We start from the raw sequence: 25,016 nt of genomic DNA on the forward strand, positions 1-25,016 counted from the left end.
CGGAGTCCTGTCGAGAGCGCAACTGGCGGAAGTGACGGCATCAGTTGTGCGTCAGGCGTTCGGTCGGGTCGAGTCCGGTAGCGGTGGCGGGTATCTGCTGGCGGTTTGGCTAGGTTTCTGCGGTCGCGTCGTTTTCTCCGCAGTGCCCAGGTAACGGTCCTTTCATCCTTTTCTCTGTTTGGAGGCGACTTCTGCAGCGGGTCCCTGGAGTTTGCCGGAGGAGGCGCGGAGTGGGCGCGCGGCCGGGCGGGGAACGGTCCCCCGCGCGGGCTGCGGCGGCTCCGCGAGGTCCAGTCTCCGGACGGCGGACCTCGGCGGGGTCCTGAAACCCAGTGCCAAGTGTGAGCGTCTCCGAGGGGCTGGCACCGCACGTCCCAGCTGCTTCCCCCGGTGGAAGACAGTTTTACCCAGGCCTGCAGCTGCCCGTTTTGTCCCCAGTAAGAATAATTCTGTTAGGAAGCGGTTCTTGGGACGGGACATCTCGTCAGAAGCCAGAGAGTCAAGCTAATCGAGAGTAGCATAAAAACGCACGCGACTTCATTTACACGCGGTCGGTCCTTAGGTTCACGTTAACGTGTTTTTCCAAAACTCCGGGTAGGCTTCTCTGGGAGAAGATGCCGGACTGGAGGAGGCAGACACTTGAAGGCTGTGCAGAATTGGTTTCCCAAATACTCATTTTTGAAGGCTCAGTCTCCAAAAGATGAGAACAGTCTAAAAATAAGTTCGTGTAGCGATTCTTGCGATTTTAAGATGCAGAATGAGAAAAGGTGGTTTATATCGTCTGCAGCTGTGAGATGACCTCTGTGAAGCGCACTACAAATTCCCCAGTTTTATATAATCAAGGGTTCAGTAGACTTCGTTTGCAGAAAGTGGTCTTAGATGAATCTCTGGTTATACGGACAGTAAATCCAACCTCCTCCCCCCTCCCCGCCCCCACAACCAAAGCAGTGTTCTCTGAACTTGAATTTTCAGTCTTCAATTTTCTCAGATTTATCTGCTCTTTGACAAAGGAGATACTCAAACTGCACCCTAAAATCCTTTAACTGTTCCCATTGCCTGTGTAATGATATCTTATACCCTGAATTATGCAACCCCACCTACAACTGCTTTGTCATCTTTTGTAGTGACTTTACATACTAAGCCTGTCACAAACTTCATGCTCTCCCAAGGCTTTGTCCCCCTTTCACTTCTGTGATTTGTACTGTGATCGTGCTGATTTGTGTGGTGCTGTTCCTTTTAATAGACCTGTGTTAGATTGCCCCTGCTTTGTGAGCACCCTGGCCTCTCATAAGGGTCCTTGACTTTAGTTATGCCTTTCTTACCTTTCTAAAAGATTTACATATGTGAATGTTTTTGCTTATATGTCTATATGTGCACCACATGCTTGCTCTGGCCCACGGAAGACAAAAGAGAGCATTGGATTCCCTGGGACTGGATGTTCAGCTAGTTGTGAGTAGATACGTGGGTGCTAAGAATCAAACCTAATCCCTCAAGAGCAGCAGTGCTCTTAACTGTGGAACAGCTCTCCAGCTCCTTGATTTTAGTTTGTGTTCTTTCTTCCATAACATTCGTTCACAATCACAAATGCCAGGTCCAGTTCTAGGTGCAGATGTCTTGAAGACACGTGTGCTGGTTTCAGCTTTCCAACATTTTGCCTTGCTTAGTAAATGCCTGCAATTTTAGTGCTTGCTGAATATTTATAGTTCTCTGCATATTTTTTATATTGAACTGTTTGATAGACACTATATTCTCTTTATCATTGTATCTGGGATGTTGATTTATGCCGTTCTTACAGCATCTCTGAGCAAGTTATTAGTCTACATGAACTGAACTGATGAATTGAGGGGAGCATTTGCTTTCCATTTAGGAGGCTCTGGGTTCTATCACTACTACCATTACAGAAGAAAGCAGCACAGTTCATAGTCTCTTAATCCATATTCATATTTCATGTCCATGATCACTAAAGAGATGCTGATTAAAGAAACCCAGTTCCAGGCATAGTTTGCATTAATGTGTTCTAATGAGATAATATTTCATCTATTGTTTAGTCTGCCTTTAATTAAAATTGGAACACAATGATTACCTAAAGCATATTGTGTCCAGTTCAATATTTATGGAGTTTTATGCTTGAAGTATTTTGAATGGTATAAAACCGAGCAGCATATTTAAAACCAGAATTGACTTAATAGGGATGTACAAACAATGCCTAATAAGTGATCTTTTCTTTTTTTGGGGGGGAGGGGACTTTGAAAGACGGTTGCTCTGTGTAGCCCTGGCTGTCCTGGAACTCACTCTGTAGACCAGGCTGGCTTCAAACTCAGAAATCCGCCTGCCTCTGCCTCCCAAGTGCTGGGATTACAGGCGTGCGCCACCAACACCCGGTGATCTCTTCTTATAGTACAGTTTGCTTAGGAATTAGCAAACTTGTAGGTGTCATGCTCTCCTCCAGCCCCTACCCCAAGTCCCTTGCTGGGCGTGGGAAGTGAGGGTGGAGGCTGTACAGAGGGCTGGCTCTGGTTCTAAAAGAGATGCTCAGAGTTTATGAGCACTGCCTACTCTTCCAGAGAACCAGGTTGGAGTCCTCTCTCACACTGACAATTTGATCTTAATCTAAACATTTATTGCCTAAATTCACAGAGAGCACACAGGTTTCAAAGTTACAAGTTGTATATCCGAAGACCCATATTTATTTAAAATATATATATATATATACATATATATGTATATATATATGTATATATATATATATGCATACATACACATATACATACATGTACATATCTATATCCCCGTGGTAGCTCAGTTCCAGGACATTTGACCCTCTCTTCTGGCCTCTGCAGGCATTAAGGCATGAAAGTGATAACAGGCATACATGTAGACAAAATCCCTACACATATAAAATAAATTACATTCATGTGAGGAATCAGTTTGTGAGAGTCTGTTCTCTCCTTTCACCATTTGGGTAAACTTGGGTTATTAGGATTGGCAGCATATGCCTTTACCTGCTGAGCCATTTCTTGCCAGCCCTTTCTCCAGTGGTTTTTTTATTACTGATCTCGACACCTTAATTTTCAGTACTATTAGAATATTTAGAATATTTAAGCATGCAACAACATTGTTTTTGTTGGTGATTTTACATGTTTTGGGAAACATGGACGAGGCTTTGTGAGTAAAGATGCATGTATTCATGTTTGTGTATGTGTGTGTGTGTGTGTATGTGTGTGTGTATTTACACACACACTCCAAAATAGTTCTGTGTGTTTATTTTGTGTGAACATGAAACCTGTCTCCATCTATTAAAGCGTATTTTTCAGCAGCATCACGATTTCATGGTGTGTAAAGATAACCCGGAATATTGACAGCGTTGTCAAGGAGATAATGCAGAGGATGCTCTAGGGAGAATTTGAGTACCGAAGAAAGTGAGAATCATGGACCAGAACAACAGCCTTCCACCTTATGCTCAGGGCTTGGCCTCCCCACAGGTAATAGAACAAGTGGGTGTGGGGGGCAAAAAGGGCTGACATTCCCTTTAAGCGAAAGCAAAAGAATACCACATGACAGTTACCATGCAGTATTTGTAAGTTTTTCAAGCTTGTTTTACTTTGTGAAAATTTCTGATTTAGATAGATATGATGTTCTTTTGTTTGGGAAGTTTATTTGGAACCTAATTTATTTAGAAGACTGTTCCATCTATATGAGCTGTTGAACATTTATCCAGAAGGTTCCTTCTTGCTCCTGTTGCAGTCCCTTTCCTATCCCAATTACTAACCAAATCTGCTTTCAAAATTAAACATTAGTTTTGATGTTAAACATGTGCGCATATGTGTGTGTGCAATAGAATTAGACCTAGATTGTTACCAATTCAGTATAAATTTTACCATCTCTGATGTTCTACCTCCACATAAGCAATTAAATCTACTTTATTTTTATAACTAAAATTGTTAATTATAATATGTTATAATTAAATCTATCTTTGTAAAACATAGAAGTATTATAGAAAAGGCAGTTGACAATTTTTTACAAGCTTTGTTGATTTTTAATTTTAGGAGAACAAATTACTTTTTATTAAATAATTTGATAGAGGCCTGCATGAGCCTGTCATCCATCATCCATGTGATCCTTTCTCCAGAATTGGTGTGCTTAGTTAGTGGACCATCATCGGCATATGCTGATAGTCCTGTGGGGGCGGGAGGGGAGAGAAACAGGATTTCTCTGTGTAACAATAGCCCTGAAACTTGCATTGTTAACCAGGCTAGCTTCCAACTCACAGAGCTCCAACTGCCTCTGCCTCCATAGCTAGGATTAAAGACACGTGCCACCTCACTTGGGTACTGGGTAATACCATGGGCTTTTTCTTTAAGGTCTAGATATGCTTGAGAAGCTAAGCATCTTTCTTGCATATCATAAGTTACAGGTTTTAAATCCTAAGTGATTATCTACTATGCACTACAGAAGATAGTGGTGCATCTCAGGATACAAATTCTTCACTAGTATTTAATGACCTATTATATTCAGAAAACATTAGTCTTTTTACTTGGGTTCCACTAGGAAAAAACCTGAATTACCCATCATCAGTATCTTAATCATTTCTCTCTTTGCTTTCCACAGAGCGCCATGACTCCTGGAATCCCCATCTTTAGTCCCATGATGCCTTACGGCACAGGCCTCACTCCCCAGCCTGTTCAGAACACCAACAGTCTGTCTATTCTGGAAGAGCAACAAAGGCAGCAGCAGCAGCAGCAGCAACAACAACAACAGCAGCAGGCAGTAGCAACTGCAGCAGCCTCAGTACAGCAGTCAACATCTCAGCAGCCCACACAGGGGGCCTCAGGCCAGACCCCACAACTCTTCCATTCTCAAACCCTGACCACCGCACCATTGCCAGGCACCACCCCCTTGTACCCGTCACCAATGACTCCTATGACCCCTATCACTCCTGCCACACCAGCCTCTGAGAGCTCTGGGATTGTACCACAGCTTCAGTGAGTACCTCTCACTCATGTACACACCACCCTCTAACCCCTGCGCATAACTGTGCTGTGCGTATGTGTTCATGGTTTTCTGTTGTGTTCACTGTCTGTCCCCTGCCCTGTGTCTCTGAACCAAAGGAGGGGCTCAGTGCTGTTACACTGTTTGCTTTCAGACAGTGAATTTACTTAAGGAAGTGACCCAGTGGTAATTCTGTTAGACTGTGAATTTATGTTTTTGACAAGGCATTGAAGCTACAGAGTGGGTCAGTGCTCTCAGCAGAGACTTTCCCTCAAAAATGGAGTTGCTTGTGTTTGTGTATGTGTGCCACTGAAATGCAAACTGAACATCGTTGATACTGTGGACATTTCCTTGTAGCTAGCTGGCAGAGTCACAGGCCAGTTGTATCACAACCTCAGTCGTAATGTCAGCACAGATCTTAGGGGTCCAGGATTTTCCTCAGGTTTGGCTGTGGGGGCTATTTTTATATCTTTGAAGATCTATGTCACTGTCAGAGTAGAGATAACAATTCCTGTCTTGATGATTGCTTTTGCCTAAGTAAAGTATTTCCCTCATGTAAAAGACGTGGCAAGTTTAGGCTTTATTCTTCCTGAAACAGCCCAAACTTTCCAGATACCACTTAGTAACAAGAATATAGCTTTACTTTAAGAAAGCTTAATGGCTGATTAAAGGTTTCTTTACAGACAACACTATTTGGTTTTTGTGTTTAATAACACCACCTTCCACAGGGCAGTGGTGGTACATGCCTTTAATCCCAGCTCTTGGGAGGCAGAGGCAGGCGGATTTCTGAGGTCAGCCTGGTCTACAGAGTGAGTTCCAGGGCAGCCAGGGCTACATAGAGAAACCCTGTCTCAAAAAAACAAACAAACCAAAAACCAAAAACCCCTCCTTTTTTCTACTTTCAGCTTTGTTTCCTATTTACATTTCATTTTCTGCATATATATTGTCATTTGTAAGCCTTACCAGTTCATTTTTTAAGCTAAGTGGCATAACCTGATTCTATCTTGCCTGTATACAATTTTTTTAAAAGATTTAATTTATTATATGTAAGTACAATGTAGTTGTCTTCATACACACCAGAAGAGGGCATCAGATCTCATTACGGATGGTTGTGAACCACCATGTGGTTGCTGGGATTTGAATTTAGAACCACTGGAAGAACAGTCAGTGATCTTAACTGCTGAGCCATCTCTCCAGCCCGCCCGTATACAATTTTAAGATTATTTTTGAGTTTAAAGAGATAAGTCCTGTGAGCACTTCTTTTATCTGTACTGCCTGTTTGATGTCTACAGGCATTCAGGTTTGTACTTCTGATTAAAATCATTTATGAGAGCCAACTTAAGACATATACTTATTTCCATATCCACAGAGCATGCAATCAACCACATTACTGTTTCCATTATCTAATAATAGTCCTTATTAGGTGTCAGTTCAGTAGCCTTACAAAGAATTCAAGTAAATATTTAACTTTCTTTTTTTTTTTTTAATTTATTATCTACATTCCAAATGTCCCCCTCCCAATATTTAACTTTCTAAAATAAGAATACATTTATCACTTGCGTGACTAAATTTGTGACAGGCACACCAAAGTGTACTTGAAAATCCAGTTCATGTATGGGTATGCTGAGTCGAACTTGTGGTTTTTTGTTGTTGTTGTTGTTGTTGTTGTTGTTGTTTTTATTTTTATTTACATTGCAAATGATTTCCCCTTTTCTGGGTCCCCACTCCCCACAAGTCCCATAAGCCCTCTTCCCTCCCCCTATTCTTCCATCCACCCCTTCCCACTTCCCTGTTCTGGAATTCCCCTATACTCTTGCACTGGTCTTTCCAGAACCAGGGGCCACTCCTCCATTCTTTTTGGACATCATTTAATTTGTGGATTATGTCCTGGGTATTCAAAGTTTCTAGGCTAATATCCACTTATCAGTGAGTGCATACCATGATTGATCTTTTGAGACTGTAAAGTTACCTCACTTAGGATGATGTTCTCCGAACTTGTGTTTAAGTAAAACAATTTTTTTTAGTTTAAAGAGATAAACCCTGTAAGCACTTCTTTTATCTGTATTTCCTAGGTTGGGAAATAGATACTGGAAAAGTGAAAACATTTTATCTACCTGGCTTTGTGGTTATGTACTAGCGAAAACTAGTCCAATAACATTTAATTTTTAAATTAAATTTTTGGGGTATTTTTGAGACTGTCTCACCTGATAAACCTGGCTAGGGTGGTGGTGTCAATGGAATACAAGCTAGCTTTGAATTCTTAATAATATTCCTGCCTAAGCCTCCCACATGCTGTGTTGCAGTGTGCTCCGTGTTGCCTTGTTTTTCAGCAAGACTTTGAGTCACTGGATTTCAAAAGTATTGTCTGTAGAGAGTGAGGAGAGAGCTGGGAACAGCAACGACCTAGAGCTGGTTGTCTGTATCAGCTTCTAAGGGTGGCAGTGTTCCTCTTGTGACAGTTGACTAGTGTCTGGACTCAGTTCTTAGTATGGTAGTGTTCCTTGTGTGACAGTTGATGGTCTAGTCTGATGACATTGTTCATTTCAGCTCTGTCTACTTTAAGAGACCTAGAAAACTACAGAAAAGGTTGAGTTTGCTATGTTTCGGTTTTTATTAGAAGTTCTAGGCCAGATGGTAGAAGCACACATCTTTAATCCCAGCACTGAGGAAGCAGAGGGAGGCAGATCTCTGTGTGTTTGAAGACAACCTGGTCTACAGAGCGAGCTCCAGGATAGCCAGGGCTACACAGAGATGAAAAAAAAATACTTCATAGACTACTTGAAGAATGGGATACAGTGGCATGAAACAGTCCTTTAGACCCAGGTGGATAATGATTATGTTTGTGCATATATACATGCACCTCCCTCTGTGTGTCAGAGGAGAATCTGAAGGGTTGTTTCTCAGGACACTGCCCACCCTGGTTTTTAAGCTGAGATTTGTCACTAGCATGAAATTTGCTGGTTTTGCTAAGCTGGCTAGTCATGTGCATCCCAAGCCAAAGATAGTCCATTCCCTAGAGGCTCAGCTGGTTTGTCGGAATAAGGAAGTACTAGTTACCACCTCAGAGTACGCTTGGAGTAAGGATATCTGGTGTAGAGCACTTTTTAGGCATTTAAAGTCAGCAGGGTTTGTTATGTTTTTTTTAATTAAAGCTTGGTGAAAAACAATGGATCTTCAATTAATCTTAATCATGCTTTCTTTTCAAATTTCTTGCAGAAATATTGTATTCATAGAAAAATCTTGGTTGTAAACTTTACCTAAAGACATTGCCTTCATTGTTTAAAAGTTATGTATTTTCAGTAATCATGTTTTCAAATTTCTTGCAGAAATATTGTATCTACCGTGAATCTTGGCTGTAAACTTGACCTAAAGACCATTGCACTTCGTGCCAGAAATGCTGAATATAATCCCAAGGTAAGACCCATTTTCATGTGTCTCATACTGTATGAGATAAACTGAAAAGTTTTCCTAAAGGTTGGTAAGAAAACTTGTATTGTGCTTTTTTTTGATATCAGCAAAATGCTTATCTTGCTTATCTTGAATGTTAAGTGCATAGGAAAAGTTCATTCTAGGATGTTTTCATCTTGTTTAATTTTCCTGTTTTTGCAGTATTGGAGTTTTAACTTAGAACATTAACCACACTAGGAAAGAGCTGTCCACTAAGCTCTGTCCTTGGTTCTTTAACTTGTGTTTTATTAAATACCTACTATATATGTGGCCCTTTAAATGTAGAAATCCATACAATAAACTAAGTTTATATACACTGACATTGTAGTGGGCTCCTGGCATGAAGTCAGAAAACAGAGTATTTCATTTAGATCCTAAAGCTTACCTGGTGACATACGTGGGGTATCTACTTCAATAATCCTGTGGAAGAGTTGGCCATGGGTTATAGGATTGGTAAAAGATGGGTCAGTAATAATTGTTGGCTAAAAGTACAAGAAGTTTATTACATGTTTTCCTACCTTTGTATAACCTTTAAGTTTTTTTGATCGACAAGATCGTCTTAGGGATTTATTGCTGTGAACAAACTTCATAACCAAGGCGAGTTTTATAAAGGACAGCATGTATTTGGGGCTGGCTTACAGGTTCAGAGGTTCAGTCCATTAACATCAAAGTGGGAACATGGCAACATCCAGGCAGACCAGTGCAGGAGGAGCTGAGAGTTCTACATCTTCACCTGAAGGCTGCTAGTGGAAGATTGGCTTCCAGGCAGCGAGGATGAAACCCATGCCCACAGTGGCACCCCTGCTCCAACAAGGCCACACCTCTTAATAGTGCCGCTCCCTGGCCCAAGTATATACAAACCATCACAAAGATCATGTGTGCTGTGGCCGCTAGTGGCTTTCTAATACGCAGCCTTTAGGACTGTGTGGTCCTAGCAAGGTCAAGGACTTGAATGTATCATCATGTGTCTTAATTACTGTTCTGTAGTTGTGAAGAAGCATCATAACCGCAGCAACTCTTAGAAAAGAAAGCGTTTAATCATTGAGGGCTCCCTTAGGTCACCACGGGCAGACACAGCTAGGCATGGTGCGAGAGCAGTAACAGAATGTCTTCCTCTCTGATCAGAAGGCAGCAGACAGAGGAACACGCTGTTCCTGGAGTGGACTTTTGTGATTTCAAAGTCTGCCTCAGCAACACAACAAAACCACACACAATTCTTAATCCTTTATTCTTTCTCAAACAGTTCTATTCTCTAGTGACTTAAGCATCCAAATATATGAGCCTATGGGGTTCATTGTCGTTCAAGCCACAACATTGGAACTTAAAAAGAAAAAAAGTACAAGGGAGGAAGCACCAGTTTCTAAGATGACTGCCTAGGGTGTGTTAAAGGCTTCCTGTTTTGTTTTGTTTAAAGATTTGTTTATTTATTTATTTCATGATGTGTACGATGAATACACTGTAGCTGTCTTTAGACACACCGAAAGAGGGCATCAGATCCCATTACAGATGGTTGTGCCACCCACCATGTGGTTGCTGGGAATTGAACTCAGGACCTCTGGAAGAGCAATCGGTGCTCTTAACTGCTGAACCATCTCTCCAGCCCTTTTTTTTTTTTTAAACGTGCACTAGTAGGAAAGGTGTTTTTTTTCTCTCTCTTTTTTCCATAGGGAACATCTGCATTGACAGATGAGCAGACATTTGTGAGGTATAGGTGGAGAGCTGCCTGGGTGCCTAGATGTTGAACGATTGAAAGAGAAGGCGAGGTTGAGAAAATATATAGAGCCTGTTTCCTGCAGTGGGAAGCATTTGTCCAAGGGTCATCTAGCACCTGTAAGCCTGTACTGTGGAAACCAGTGCCTCATAGATTCCCTTTAATAAAGGAAAACAAGACGTTTGTGTGTGCGCACACACATGTACATGTGTATAAGCTTTATTAATGAAAAAGAAAAGGCAGAAGAACTCAGGACAGCTACTGATAGCTGGAGGACAGGAAAAGGCTAGTCAGGCTTTTTGTCCTTTACAGCTTGATAGTCATTAAGGAATACACAATTCTAGTTACTTGTAAATTCTTTGGAAACTTTTGAAATTTTCATGACCGGGCTGTTGGTCTCTGTCCCCTATCTTAATCTTGCTGGGTTAGCCAATTGCCTTCACCGGTGGATCTCAGTCCCTCACCTCCCCCTTTGTATATCTTTAGTTAATATTGGCCCTGAGAGCTGCAGATTTCTTCTGTGGGGCCTTATGCGTTCTCCTGTGAGCTCCTTGGCTTTTTACGCAAGGAATTAAAGGTCCACCCAGATTCCAAACTTAAGAATTCCTTTGTAGGTATTAGTACAGATCAGAAAGAAATGCACTGTTAGGAATGAGGGCGTGCTACATGAATGAGAAAGAACTCAAGCCGCCCCCCCCCCCCCCTTCCTGGGATACTATAGAGCTAAAGGAGAGAGGAATCTGGTTATTAGGGGTATGGTTTTCTATTTGACAAACAGATTCAGGTTATATAATGTGTCTATTGTGAAGTTGTGGTGCAGCTGATCTTGGTGATGATACATGCCTAGCTCTGCATGAGTATAAGATGGTAATGGGGGATTCTCCTTAAAGGTTTACTCAGAGGACACAGTTTGCCTATTGAATCTAAAACAGTCAGGATTAATCAATCAGCCTTCCCCAATACACTCACTCACCTTGTACTTGGACATAACTGAATATCTGTGTTTGATGATCATCAAAGGAAGGAGAAATTTATTTCGTTGTTTTTAAGTGTCCTGTATATATATATCTGTATGGTCCTGGTTTGTGGGTCCTGGGTTTCTGGGTTTGGATAGGGCTGTATGTGTATTGTGCATGCACGTAAGAGTCTTAGAGTGTTCATAGTCCAAACCAAGTGGAGTCCTACCGTATAAACATTGCCCGCCCTATGTTTCTGTCCGCAATAGGGTTGCATACTTTATACTATGATTTCGTTTTTTATGGCCTCAAAACTCAGATTCTTCTGTCTCTGCCTTCTGAATGCTGGAATTAAAACTCAGTATCATTGTTCCCAGCCTTGTACTGGAATCCCATTAGTTGTATGTCATCTTGAAACTGGCAATGGAGCAGCATCTAGAGATTGAGAGAAAAAATGGCCTTAAATATAGGAAAGTACTCCTGGGTTGTTTTAGTTGGACAAACTTGGAAAGTTCAAAAGAGAAGAAAGGAGAAAAAGGTTGGAAAATGGTAGAAAAAAGATCAAGCTTTGTAAAAATAAATTTTAGAAATTTATAAAGAGATACAAGTAGATAAATGTAAGAAAAAGAATGTTTAAAAATTTTTTAAATGATACGTTTTAAGGTCACTGATAGGAATATCTGATGTAGCAAAGATAGTCTGACATAGGACTGCAGCACTAGAGCTCTCCTCCGTCACACAGACTCTTAGCATAAAGGCAGCCATCTCTGTACCCTTCCGTTTACACTTTTTAATGCTTCTTTCTGACCATTTTAGCGGTTTGCTGCTGTCATCATGAGAATAAGAGAGCCACGAACAACTGCGCTGATTTTCAGTTCTGGGAAAATGGTGTGCACAGGAGCCAAGAGGTATCCTTCGGGAATGCTTTGTGTGTCTGTGGTGGGTGTGCTGGAGAGGGAACAGGCTGTCATGTATCCTCATGTGGCCAGGCTAGTACTTGCACATTACTTCTGCACGGTTTGCTCTAGTGACCCTGCACATCATTGGTCTCGCACTCATTGTTACTCCTGCTCTCCTGTGTGCCGGTTGTAGCTGTGCTGTCTGCATTCTACTGTTCAGATGGAAACATCACAGCTTTACCCAACAGTGCGGTCCTAAAAACGGATAGAAGATGGGATGTAAGGGAAGATTGAATTTGTATTTCTCAGTAATAAATTTTACTAATTTTCTTATAAAGATGAAGTTTTCATTTCAGTAGAGATTTGTAGGTCAGAATGTGGTCATGACAGTGATCATGCTAACTGAACCACGCGCTATATCGAGTCTTTAAATCCTAGAGTTTGGCAGTAATGTGCCAAATAGAAGGCTAATGTGCTGGTAGGTTTGATTTCGTTTGAGGACACGGGGATAGTTTAGTTACTGTCCTAATTTAGACTCTGTTTGTTATTTGTCTAAATTATTCCATTAGTCCTCTGTACATAACTCACTGATTTTCCTTTCTGTAGTGAAGAACAATCCAGACTAGCAGCAAGAAAATACGCTAGAGTTGTGCAGAAGTTGGGCTTTCCAGCTAAGTTCTTAGACTTCAAGATCCAGAACATGGTGGGAAGCTGTGATGTGAAGTTCCCCATAAGGCTGGAAGGCCTGGTGCTGACCCACCAGCAGTTCAGTAGGTAGGTCTGAGGGGTATGGGGAGTGGCCTTCCAACAGTCCATTTACAGTCTACTCAGGCGTCATTTTAGATGAAGTACACCAAAGATGTGCAGTTTCTAAGCATGTATGATGTAATTGCAAGGTTAGTACTTGTAAACACAAGGTATTGCTACACTTATGCTACTGCACTCTTTACTGTCCTTACAATCCCCCTTTCATTGGTCACATGACACCCAGACTCTGTTTCACTGGAATGACTTAGTTCACCTCCATATGCCTCACCATTGTGTTAGTCAGTAAATACATGGAATACATGAATTTGTAGTTTCTTCTATCACTTTTCTCCTAGTTTGAATCTTTTTTGTCAACATACCAACACAGCATAAAGATGAGCAGCAGAGGTAGACTCTCCAGAACTATGCCTTGCCTGTCTCTGCCTGAGTATTTGCTCAGCATCCCTGCTCACATCCTTATCTTAGCATCTGTTTCCTGTTTGCAGCCACACCAGCTCACCAGTTCCCTCACTCATAGGTTCCTCCTGCTCCATCTGCACATGACACTTGTTTTTAAAAGATTTTATTTATTTATTATTTACTTATTTATTTATTATAAGTGCACTGTAGCTGTCTTCAGAGATACCAGAAGAGGGCATCAGATCCCATTACAGATGGTTGTGAGCCACCATGGGGTTGCTGGAATTTGAACTCAGGACCTCTGGAAGAGCAGTCAGCTCTTAACCGCTGAGCCATCTCTTCAGGCCCTAGACATGACACTTCTAACCCTGGCCTATTGGGTACAACTTCAACATAGAAACTCCTGTTTCAGGAATTCACTCATGTTGCTCTTCCTTATATAGACCTGTCCTAAATTTATCTCCAGATCACTCACAAGAAAGACAGATCCTTTTGTAGACTGAACTAAGAAATCTGAAATCACTATGTTAGAATGTGTTAACTAATGTCAGTTCAGGTAAATGGGCACGGCCAGGGAGTTGGTTCATTCCCAAGCTCATGTCTGCTTTCTTACTCTAAGTCACTGCTGTAAAAACAGCTCCAGAATAGTTTTGTTCAGAAAGGTGGGATGATTAACTTAGGAGTGAATGGTGAATTTTGATTAGCTCAGAGTGAATCTAAATGGAGATCAGACCATGAGTATACAGCTCTTGTTTCTATCACAGAAAATCTAGAGTCTGAAGATAGCATTAAATGATAGCCAGTAGTTGGTTGCTGTGTCCGTGACACGTGGCTCTTGACTGGTTGAAGGAATTCTTGTGTGTCCTCCTTGAGTACACCTGGATTGTTCACTCAGTACTTTCTGGCTTTACAAAGCCTCTTTGTATGTAGAAACACACACAAGAACTTGGTGATTTCTAAACTATATTCCCATTTTCTTTCTAGCTATGAGCCAGAATTATTTCCTGGATTAATCTACAGAATGATCAAACCCAGAATTGTTCTCCTTATTTTTGTTTCTGGAAAAGTTGTATTAACAGGTAAGTTAAAAGGGAAGTGGTGTGCTGAAACTGCAAAGGATGTTGGGATGGCATTTTCTGTATTAGGACAGTTGTCTAGCAACTTGTAAGGATGCTTTTTAAGTTTTGCACCCCATCCTAATCTTCATGGGAAGGGTGAAAGAATGAGAGCAGCAGAGTCCACTGATGATACAGCCGTCAGCTAGACTGAGCTTGGCTGTCCAGTCCACTGCTGACACAGCCGTCAGCTGGACTGAGCTTGGCTGTCCAGTCCACTGCTGATACAGCCGTCAGCTGGACTGAGCTTGGCTGTGGCAGCAGACAGGCAGGGAACACTGACCGTTTCCAGTTGGCCCCTGCACCTTGGGGATTAGTCAAATAGAATTCCAAGATGACAATTGAATACCAACAGCTGGGAAATAAGGCTGCGGTCCTCAGTGCTTGACAGCTGCCATGTCACTCAGGACCAAGTATGGGAAGGAACTGGTGGGCTAGGGAGTAGACACTGTCTTGCTGACTTGTGAATCCTGGTCTAGGACTGACTATATAGTGAGGAAAAGATGGTCTAGGGTGCTTAGAGGTCACTAGGTGTATCACTTTCTAAAATGCTAAGAAAATACTGTTCTAAAAACATAGCCAGAGAGCTAGCTGGACATGGTCTTAATCTTAGTAATTGGGAGGCAGTGGCAGCAGCAAGCCAGCCTGGTCTATGCAAGTTCCAGGACAGCCAGAGCTACATAGAGGAAAAAAAAGGGAGTCCAGTAGGGGAGCAGCTAGGGTGTGGTAAAAGGCTCCCATTTGTCTCAATGCCATTCCTTTGTCTTAACTGGGTATAGAGAGAGCTTACTTATGTTTTAAGGTACTGATCCTACTTCTTAACCATCTCATTTCTATTCCATTGTGTCTTTGTAGGTGCTAAAGTTAGAGCAGAGATTTATGAAGCATTTGAAAACATCTACCCCATCTTAAAGGGATTCCGGAAGACCACATAGTTGTCTGCCGTGTGCTCCCACCTCCCCTACCCACGTGCTTTTAAAACCAGTCAGTTTTGGTACCACTGATGGTACAGTTGTGAGGACACTCAGTCACAGGTGGCAGCATGAAGTGACACTGTGTGTCCTGCCTGCTGCAGGATCCTGGAAAGGTCCCTCCTCTGCACTGAGATCACCCTGCAGCATTTCTGTGAGTTGCTTGCTCTGTGCTGCTACTTGGGCGGCACTGCCCATTTATTTATATTTAGATTTTAAACACTGCTGTTGGTGATTATTGGTTTAAGGGACAGAACCTTTAAGTGTTCAAGCCACCTGTACAATTGGACTTTTCATTTTAACCTTTCCCACACACACCAGTTTTTATATTTCTACCAGAAAAGTAAAAATCTTTTTTAAAAGTGTTGTTTTTCTAGTTTGTAACTCTTAGGAGTTATTTTTGTGCCAGATACATTCCGCCTTCCCAGTATTGCAGGACTGAATAGTTGTATTAATCAAAACAAATGGCTGTACATACTTTTTTCTTTCTTCAGAGTACTCTGCACAAAAATGCAGCTTGTAAATTGTTAGATTTTTGTTATAAATACCTTGTAAGTCATGTGATCATACTGTCAAAGAAATTTATTTTAGATATAATGCCTGAGACCATTGTTTTGCTTGCTTGTCTGATTTTTGGTTTATTTGGTTAACATTTATTGTCTGTTGCAGTGAGAATGGACATGTTCTTGATTTATGATCCCATTGAACACCCTCGTTTCCTAGATTGTCCAATGTCTGGGATTTTTACCAAATTAGTTGTTTTGTTTCTTTTTCAGCCTTTGCCAAAGCCTTGCCCAAGGTCCCATAGCCAGTAAGAGACATGGGTATGTGAGTTAGTAATTCAAGTATAGACGTTGGTGCCCTTTCCACAGATAGCTATTTCTTTGGTATATTTGTTGTGGATGTTACCTCTTGAAATATCAGGTGGACATTTATAAAGCCTTGGGTTATTTTGGAGGGCGTTCTGTCCTTTTTAATTCTAAAAGTACATTTTGCAGTTCCAAGTATGTGTAATCAGAAGGAAGTCTTTCTGCACAGCCTTTCCTATTTCCCTAGGGTAACTTTCAGATTAGTTGTGGGTGTCTTCATCTTCCACTGTATCAGCCTGAGCTTCCCAGTGTGCCCGATAGTGACAGCGGGCAGGGAGGGAACACGAGGAAGTGACATGGGTGTCCTGGAACTTTAGGCTTACTAGAGCACTTACTGTCATGCGAAGAGAGCCACTGAATGCCAACAGCTGGGAGAATGAGGCTGTAGACCTGAGTGCTGCGGGCTACCCTGTCACTCAGGACCAAGTGTGGGAAGATCTGTGGACTGGGAGGGGGGGGTGGGCATTGCCTTGCTGATTTGTCAAGTGTGTCAAGCAAGTGTGGTGACGTGATGGACTAGGATGTTCAAGTTACCAGCTGTGTTGATCTTATTATTTTTAATGTGCTTCTCATTTCATTTTTGGAAAAATACTGAAGCATATGTTCTCTAGTGACTTTCATTTTTTGCAGTCAGTCTATCAGCTATACTTCCAAGATGTAATGTAATGTCTTCTTAGATATCTTGATTTGAACCATTCCCCTAGTGATGGTAGTACACAGTTGGACAGTGTTGGACCAAGTATTCTTGAATGTGTGTTTTGAATACATACAGATTCTTATAGTATACTTTTACAAGAGGAATTGCTGTTTTATAGACAGTTCGTGTGATTTAAATTTTGACAAATCGATACTAGATTTCACCCCACCTCCCCCCCCCCCACACACACACCTCAAAAGTGTACAAAGTTCCCTCTCTTGCACATCCCAGGCATTACTGATGCCAGTAAGGTGTGAACTGTTTGGAAAGGCCTTATTCTAGTATTGCTCTCTAGGTCATTTGCCCATGTAAACAGATGTTCTCCATGGTTCTTTTAAAGTTTTATAATTCTTTTTAGATGGGTCATTTCTAATTCATAAAGTTAATTGTCTCATCATGGTTTCTTGTTTGTAACACTTTAAGGGAAAGTATTGATATATATTTAACTTTTTCCAATCTATTTGAACTTTTATTACTACTAGAGTTGATTGCATTTGAACTTTAAGTTCTAGACAGGTAATAGTTGGTAAGTAGTAATTTTGTTTTTCTATAATTTATTTTCAACATTTCAGTGGCTAGGGCTTTAACATACCTGTTTGTTTTTCCTTCCCGTCTTTTGTCTGAGACAGGGTGTTATGGTTAGGGCTGTGTGACCCAGGTGGCCATGAATTCAGTGATTCTGCCTTACTCTTTTAAGTAGCTGGAATTATAAGCCAGTAGAGCTCACCAAGGTCTTCATTTAACTGGTTCTGTATCATGCATAGCCTTTTATCCTTACTATGGATAGAACACAGGATCTCATGCTTGCAGGGAATGGCCTCTATAACTGACCTACATCCAGAGTAGGACCCTTAGCATGTACTATAATGTTATGTATACTGTACATAGATTACACATGTAGCAGACTTTTTGAGAATTTGACTGTCTTAAGAGTGTCTTTTGTTGTGATAAAATACCATGACCAAAAGCAGCTTTTGTGGAAGAAAGGGCTTATTGCAGTGTATAGTTATAGTGTATGAACGAATGCTGCTCACTGCCTTGCTCAGCCTGCTTTCTTATACAACCCAGGACTGCCTGCCCAGGGGTGACACTGCCCACATTGAGTTGTGCTTGCCCATATCAGTCAAGATAATCCAGACTTGCTTACAGGCCAATCTTATAAAGCCATGTTCTCAAGACTCCCTCTTGCGGTTATGCCCAGGTTTGTGTCAAGTTGACAAAAACCAACTAAAACAGTGTTTTAAGTAAAAAGGGATCTTGCTACCACTAGCCTAGGCTGATTGGGCAGTGTGTGGCCCAGGGTAGCCTCGAATCTGTGGACTCCCAAGATTGTCCCAGATATACTTACGTGAGTGCCCAGCTGGGTACACTCATGTCCACACTGCCTGAGTGCATTTACTTTCAAAAGCCCTTGGCATTTAGAACTTTCCGTAACAGCCTGGGCAGACAGCACTGCTCGGATGTGGAGCCACACTCAGACCTGCCAAGAATCTTTTCCTGAGTCACTGTTTCCACATGGTTGCCACTGACTGGTGCAAATTCCTTCCACAGCTGTGCACTACACTACTTTTACGTGGTTATTGATTTAGCTTCCTCAAGTTAAAATGAACAGCATTCCCCCCTTAAAAGTAGCTTGGTAATTAACAAGTGTTACCCATAGGAATTTCTAAATGATATCTTAATATACACATAGGTGATATGAACCCATAGGTCAGGGCTTTGTGTAATATGCTGTAGTCAGAAAGGTAATGGTAGTAGAGTGTGATGTGACCTCTTATAATTGTGAAGGCTGACATATTAAAATTCATAGCGAACAAGAATGCTAGGGTAACATGATACAACAGCTCTGTTGAGGTTTATCTCAGTATGGCTCTCTGATGTTGAGAATTCACTTTTGAGTGACAACTGGAAGCACCATTAACATTTTAAGATTTGGCCAGTGCTTGGCAATGTTTCATATGGCATACTCCACACCTGAAAGGGCCCAGGCCCAGGCCCTCTCTTTACTCAGGTTACTGCTTCCGGGGCCAGCTGCTTCTGTCAACCTGTGAAGACAGTCTGTGCAAAGGGAAGACAGCGTCTAGTTCACCAATCTTCTATACTTGGTTCCCTGGCTTCTCAAGGTCAGCTCTGAAGTAGGGCCTCGAGTCCAGGTTCCCACAGTCACCGGTACTTCTACTTTGCTGTCCTACTTAGTCTAACTGCAAATCTAGAGGTGGGGAAATGCTGTGGATGTGCTGGTTTACAGGAAATACATGTGTGAAGCTTCCCTTTCCAGATACTCTTAAGACTTTATTTTTTGTTTATGTGTATGTTTTGTATATCTGAGAGTTATGTCACATATGCATGTATGCCCAAGGGGCTAGATAAAAGGCATCAGATCCTCTGGAGCTGGTGTGACAGGTAGCTGTGCGCTTCCTGATGTGAGTGCTTGGAACTGAACTTGGGTCCTTTGGAAGAGTGGTAAGCACTCTTCATAGCTGGGCTGGAGCTGGAGAGCTGGCTCAAAGATTAACTCAGCCCTAGCTATTTTTGCACAAAACCCAGGTTTGATTCTCAGTACTCACACCCAGCTGCTCACAAGTGTCCCACAGAACTCAACATCGTCATCTGGCCTCTGAAGGCACCAGGCACTCTGTGGCACACATATATGCAGGCAAAACATGAATATACTTAAAGTAACAGTAATAGTAACAGTTGAACCATCTCTCTAGCAGATTTTTTTCTCTTGACACACAGGAGCATTTCTAGAAAATTAACATGCCTTGAACATCAATAATGGTATTCTGATGTTTATACCCCTCTTGGTGTCTATGTAGATCTATAGCATTAATACTATTCCCCCTCACTGTAGATATACCTCAGTTTAATTCCCTGTCATTGGATACTTATTTTAGTAATGCACAGACATTGTAAATCAACATCTTCAGACTTCTGTCTTTGGTAACTGTTTACTTAGGATAAAGTCCTAGAGGTGGAATTTTGAGGTACTGAGGCATAAGAAACATTTATTTCTAAGAATTTAACCTTTTAAGGTATGTCTATCACGTCCTGCTTCCACACAAATTCTTCTGTGTAGCCAACACCCAGGCTACAGCTCTCGGCACAGGTGAAGACAGCCAGGACGCCCCAGTCTATGCTTCGGCCCAGTCTGTCCGCCTTCAGATGGTTCAGCAGCTGAGGCATGACCTGGGAAGAGGACAGAAGAAGAGTATTTCAAGGAAGGGTACTTTTGTCTGTTCTGACTTTTTACCCCCTTTTCTAAAAATAGTAAGATCATACCTGGAATTCAAATATTCTCTTGGCACCACACGGGCAATCTGGAATATCTTTTTCTTCAGGAATGTTTTCACCAGAAATCCAGATGGGTTTAATACCTCTTCCATACCTGAGAATCTAAAATCCAATATATCTCACCTAAGAATTTCCAATGGAACTGGGCGGTGGTGGCAGACGCCTTTAATCCCAGCACTTGGGAGGCAGAGACAGGCGGATTTCTGAGTTGGAGGACAGCCTGGTCTACAGAGTGAGTTCCAGGACAGCCAGGGCTAAACTCTGTCTCAAAACAAAACCACCACCACCACAGAAAACAATTTCCAATGGAACCATGATCTGAGGATTGTTTGGAAAAGATCCACATGGGCTCCTATACACTGCCAACACTCCAAACCTCAAAAGCCATTATTTTCACTTGATTTTCTTAATAGTGATTTCCCCCCAAAAAAATGTCAGAATCTCCTAAAACAATAAAAATTATTTTAACACACGCACATGGCAGCGCTTATGTCAAAGTGTAAGTATGAAAGTCAGATGGTAACTTGTGACTTCTTCCACTGTGTGGGTTCCAAGGACCAAACTCCGGTTCTCAGGTTCAGCCACAGGCAATGTCAGTTCTTTCACGGCATCACGAGAGTCTACACTCAAAACGTGGCCCAAGGTAGCTAGTTAGCACGTGTCTTGGTTAACTTGGTTAAATTGTTTTAAAAAGTAAATTCACTACAATCAGCTTCAGAGTGCTTTTCCTTTCTTGGTATTACATGTCATGGGTTTTTAAAGTATTTGTGTAGACATTTATGTGTGTACAGTGTATAGGCATGTGAATCATATAGGTTTTATAAGCTAAAAGTAGGTGTGACTGTCATTTTAAGAACACAATGAAGTATAAATACCATATTACCTGCTCTGGTTCAAGGGCTATTTGGGATTTAAACTTTTGGAATATGTGATCTTCCTTGGATTCGTGCTTTGCCATGGAATCTAGTTCTTCCTCAGGTATTCCCTCTGGAAAAAAAAAAAAAACAGTAATTATGGAATGCTGGGATAATTTCACAATTCAAATGTATGGGGAAGCTAGTTCTAATGAGATAGCTTCCTCTATTCAGAAAGTAACATTAGTGCTTATGTCTAGGTAACATAAGGTTTCAAATTAAAACATGGGCAATGGCTCAGGACTACAGCAGTCCGCCTCTGGGGCAGCATTAACTCATGGAACCACAGAGAGCCAGGATGCATGGAGAATGTAAATCCCCTCAAACAGATGGTCTCTCAAGTGTAAAAGCCATGCAATCAGCAAAGCAATTTAGGGGACCTTAGGAAACTCCCAGAGGCAAACCTGCTATGTCCTCCCTCCCAGCCTCTCTCCTTGCAGCCCAAACCAGGTCTCAGACACCACATAGTAACTCCAGGGCAGCATTTTGGAACTTTTATCTTGTAAATGTTGAGCATATACTGTTCAAGTACCAAGAATCAGCTTCAAGCTGGGCAGTGGTGGCGCACGCCTGTAATCCTAGCATTCTGGGAGGCAGAGGCAGGTGGATTTCTGAGTTCGTGGCCAGCCTGGTCTACAGAGTGAGTTTCCAGGACAGCCAGGGCTACACAGAGAAACCCTGTCTTGAAAAAACAAACGAAAGAGAGAGAGAGAGGGGAGAGAGGGAGAGAGAGAAAGAGAAAGAAAGAAAGAGAGAGAAAGAGAAAGGAAGGAAAGGAAAAAAGAAAGGAAAAAGAATCAGCTTCATATCAAATTTCAAGATCTCCAAGTCTCCTCATTTTAACTACAAATAATGTTTTACGATTAATGAGATTTGTTTTTCAGAACCAGGGATAGAATCAACGGCCTGGTACACATTAGTGTGTACCAATGACGGGATTACCATGACATTCTCTCCTCACCACAGACAAGTGTTGATGGTGCCTTTCCTCCTTGCTGATTTTTTCCCCCCTAAGGTATATTTTTGGTCATAGTACTGTAAAACTGATGCAGACTCCTTACCCAGGCTTCCTATAACTTCAGAATAATCCTCCATTTCCACAACCTCAGGCAAATTCTCATCTTCTGTTTCTGTTACAATTTCAAATTCTGGAAACAGGAACTTGTGGTCTGGAACCATATGGTCTAAATGGTCTACAATAAAGTTATTAGTATCATTAATAAAGTTTTATAAGGACCTAAAATTTTCCCATTTCTAAAGCATAAGTTCTGATATCTGTGTTGCTGAGTGAATTCATCACATTTTGAACATCAAAGCTGGTATGGTATAGGACAATCACTCTAGAGCCTCATGCAAGCCATCACGTTAAGTAATAGCCATTAAGTGTGACGCTGCTGCACATGTAACATGGCTTATTGTCAGTCAGGCTCTTAACCATGTTACCCAGTGAGGCCTCAAACCCCAAGTCCTGCAGCTGACACTTGAGTGCTAGGACCACAGATAGTGCCACCACTCCGTGCTCAATAACATTTAAAAGACAGTAATACACCAACTTCAGGTACTAACACTAAAGATGTTTGCACCAACAAAAGCATGAATAAAGTGAACAAATACAGTCTACAAAGTCACTGAACATTGAGAATTCACTATAATCTTCAGAGGTGCACGAATGTGCTGTCAACCAAGATACTAAAGCTTTTTGCATGGCCACTGTTAACTACTGTTCCCCACTGTTAACTACTATTTCCCTGTTAATAAAGCTGGTTGTGTTTAGATTAGCAAAGTGTTCATGTTACCAGTTCCTAAAACTTTTAAGGTGTTTTCTAATTTCAACTTTAACCAGGAACTGGAGTTCCTCAGTCGACAGAGGCAGTAAAGCTGAGCTGAAAGCAGTGTCTTACCTGACTGTGCACAGGCCTGCTTGTGTCCGAGCCGCCAGTCTAACGTCTGATGCTCCTTGCTGCAGTAGCGTGCCTGTTTGCACTTGGAGCACGTCATAGGGGCCAGGCAACCACAAACCCTACAGAGATGGGCTCCAGACTTAAGCCGGAGGCACACACACTCTGTGTCTGTGTCCGAAGCTCCCGTTTCAGAAGGGGGCTCATATGGGTAAAATGCATTTTTCCTTGGTAGCTGATTACGAAAAACTGAAATGAAGAGGAGAAAAAGGTACGTGAGGGTATTTTTCAGTGAAACAAAACAGTTCAAACATTTGAACCATCTTCGGTGCTTCACCTCATAAAATGTCATTTAAGGAGGAAAACTACGGTTTTTATATGTAAGGAGATAAAAATGAAAGCTAAAGAGCTTTTAAAACCGGGAAGAGCTCCGTCTGACACGAGTAACTTACTGGCTCTAAAGTCCGTGCCAAGGATGAAATGGGCACGGCTCGGACAATTCGGACACCCGAGGACCAGCCCTCGCAACAACCGGTCGTCCTACGTCCGGGTTCGGCCCCCGTGGCCCCTCGCCGGGTCCCGCGCCGGCGGCCGGCCGCTCACCTCGCAGGCCGGCGCAGCACGGCGGCTCGCGGCAGCAGAAGAGAAAGAGGCTGCGGTGGAAGGCGTCGTCCCGGCCCGGCAGCGGCGCGTACACCTGCAGCAGGAAGGCGAGCGGGCGGCCGCAGCGCGCGCACGCCAGCGCCCCGGGCCCCGGCAGCTCCGCCAGGCCCAACCACGCCGGCCGGCCGCCCACTTTGCTGGGAAACTGCTCGCTGCGCAGCCTCCAGGCCGGTGCCTCCTCGGCGAAGCCCAGCTCCACCGGAACACAGGCGGCGGCCATGCTCGCGGCGGGACTCTCGCCACCAGGCCGGAAGAGGGCGGTCACGTGTTAGACCGGAAGACGGAAGGCGGGGTCAGACCTCGCGCTGGGACCCGGCTGGCGGCTGGAGCGCAGTAAGCAGGAGGTAGAAGGAAGTGAAGGACGCTGGTGGGCGAGACCAACCTCTCCACCGTCCACCGTGCACCGCTCTGTCGCTGTTTCCGCGGACCCTCTTCAGTCCTCTGAGCTTAAGGTGTTGGTTCTCGGTCCTAAGGCTGGCGAGGGGAGTGGGGCGTTCTCAGCCCTCGGAGACGAAAGAAAAACTTTAATCAGTTCGCAGCTGTAGCCTTTAGCTATTGGGTAGGAGACTCAGCCCGGATCAGAAACATTATTTCATGGTTCATGCCCTTAGGTATGGAGATAATACTTGTGATTACCTTAGGGTGGCCTTTTAAATACCTGCTTCAAAAGACGTTTTTCCTGGAGCTGAATTTTCAGATTTCTATCAGGACAGTTTTACCTTTAGCAAACGGAACTTGCTAAGTGGGTTTTGGTGGTGGTCACTTCTTAAGGGAGAACAGATGCACCAGGTCCAGCACATTTCTACTGTTGCTGAGTTGCGTATTTTCCTATGCAACATGTGCTTTTAAAAGATCCCTCTTGACACCATGGCCCAATACACACCATGACTACCACGGCAACTCTTAAAAGGAAAACATTCCGTTGGGGCTGGCTCACAGAGGTTTAGTTCATTATCATAGTAACAGGAAGCATGGCAGCATTCAGCAGACAAGGTGCTGAAGAGGTTCTACATCTGGATCTTCAGGAGCAGAAAGAGAGAGCCACTATGCCTAGCTTGGGCTTTATAAATCTCAAATTTCTCACTCTAGTGATACACTTCCTCCAACAAGGCTACACCCACTCCAACATTGCCAAACCTCCAATCATACTGCTTGGGCTATTTTCATTCAGACCGCCACACTGCCCCTGAGACCAAAGGTAAATGCCTTTGTCCCAGTAAATAAAGCACGTTGCATTGTCTTAGGAGTCCTTGCTTTTTTTCAACCTATAGGTTTCCAGTGACGCTATTGCCATGACTTCACAGTTTGGACCTCACAGAAGGAGAAAGAGAAAGAAAAAGCTTTAAAGGCTCTACACAAGCTTTTGTGTCATAATCATCTGAAATCCTCTTGATGTTCCATTGTTGACTTTTTATTAATTCATGCT

The 25,016-nt window shown here is 42.6% G+C and overlaps 2 protein-coding genes across 7 annotated transcripts; one reads left to right on the forward strand and one right to left on the reverse strand.

Annotated features, from left to right (window-relative positions):
* The first annotated feature begins 20 nt into the window (after positions 1-20).
* Tbp (TATA-box binding protein) lies at positions 21-16,212 on the forward strand. Of its 3 annotated transcripts, none has more exons than XM_052169341.1 (8): positions 21-150; positions 3,303-3,482; positions 4,609-4,982; positions 8,316-8,403; positions 11,920-12,011; positions 12,609-12,776; positions 14,154-14,248; positions 15,140-16,212. In XM_052169341.1, exons 2-8 carry the CDS (start codon positions 3,429-3,431, stop codon positions 15,217-15,219), a joined length of 951 nt encoding a protein of 316 aa, XP_052025301.1. In that variant the 5' UTR covers positions 21-150; positions 3,303-3,428; the 3' UTR covers positions 15,220-16,212. The 3 variants fall into 3 exon arrangements, with proteins under 3 accessions (XP_052025301.1, XP_052025300.1, XP_052025298.1); XM_052169340.1 differs by having other exon boundaries at positions 3,315-3,482; XM_052169338.1 differs by having other exon boundaries at positions 3,318-3,482.
* Pdcd2 (programmed cell death 2) lies at positions 9,041-23,851 on the reverse strand. 4 transcript variants are annotated; one of them, XM_052169336.1, is made up of 7 exons: positions 23,531-23,851; positions 22,931-23,176; positions 22,091-22,222; positions 20,999-21,102; positions 20,104-20,217; positions 19,849-20,010; positions 9,041-11,538 (listed from the first exon to the last, which is right to left on the reverse strand). In XM_052169336.1, the coding sequence occupies exons 1-6, from the start codon at positions 23,808-23,810 to the stop codon at positions 19,852-19,854; spliced, it is 1,035 nt and encodes a 344-aa protein (XP_052025296.1). In that variant the 5' UTR covers positions 23,811-23,851; the 3' UTR covers positions 9,041-11,538; positions 19,849-19,851. The 4 variants fall into 4 exon arrangements, with proteins under 4 accessions (XP_052025296.1, XP_052025295.1, XP_052025294.1 ...); XM_052169335.1 differs by lacking the exon at positions 9,041-11,538 and adding an exon at positions 12,005-12,257; XM_052169334.1 differs by lacking the exon at positions 9,041-11,538 and having other exon boundaries at positions 19,761-20,010.
* Between the last annotated feature and the right edge of the window lie 1,165 nt (positions 23,852-25,016).

The sequence above is a fragment of the Apodemus sylvaticus genome, chromosome 23 (assembly GCF_947179515.1).
Source record: "Apodemus sylvaticus chromosome 23, mApoSyl1.1, whole genome shotgun sequence".
Taxonomy (NCBI): Eukaryota; Metazoa; Chordata; class Mammalia; order Rodentia; family Muridae; genus Apodemus; species Apodemus sylvaticus.

Coding starts and splice junctions, on each gene's coding strand:
- Tbp (XM_052169341.1), top strand. CDS start 3,429: ATGGACCAGAACAACAGCCTTCCACCTTATGCTCAGGGCTTGGCCTCC. Junction 3,483..4,608: donor AGGGCTTGGCCTCCCCACAG/GTAATAGAACAA, acceptor TGCTTTCCACAG/AGCGCCATGACTCCTGGAAT. Junction 4,983..8,315: donor GGGATTGTACCACAGCTTCA/GTGAGTACCTCT, acceptor AATTTCTTGCAG/AAATATTGTATCTACCGTGA.
- Pdcd2 (XM_052169336.1), bottom strand. CDS start 23,810: ATGGCCGCCGCCTGTGTTCCGGTGGAGCTGGGCTTCGCCGAGGAGGCA. Junction 22,223..22,930: donor GCAGGCCTGTGCACAGTCAG/GTAAGACACTGC, acceptor ACTTTATTGTAG/ACCATTTAGACCATATGGTT. Junction 21,103..22,090: donor TGAAGTTATAGGAAGCCTGG/GTAAGGAGTCTG, acceptor TTTTTTTTCCAG/AGGGAATACCTGAGGAAGAA.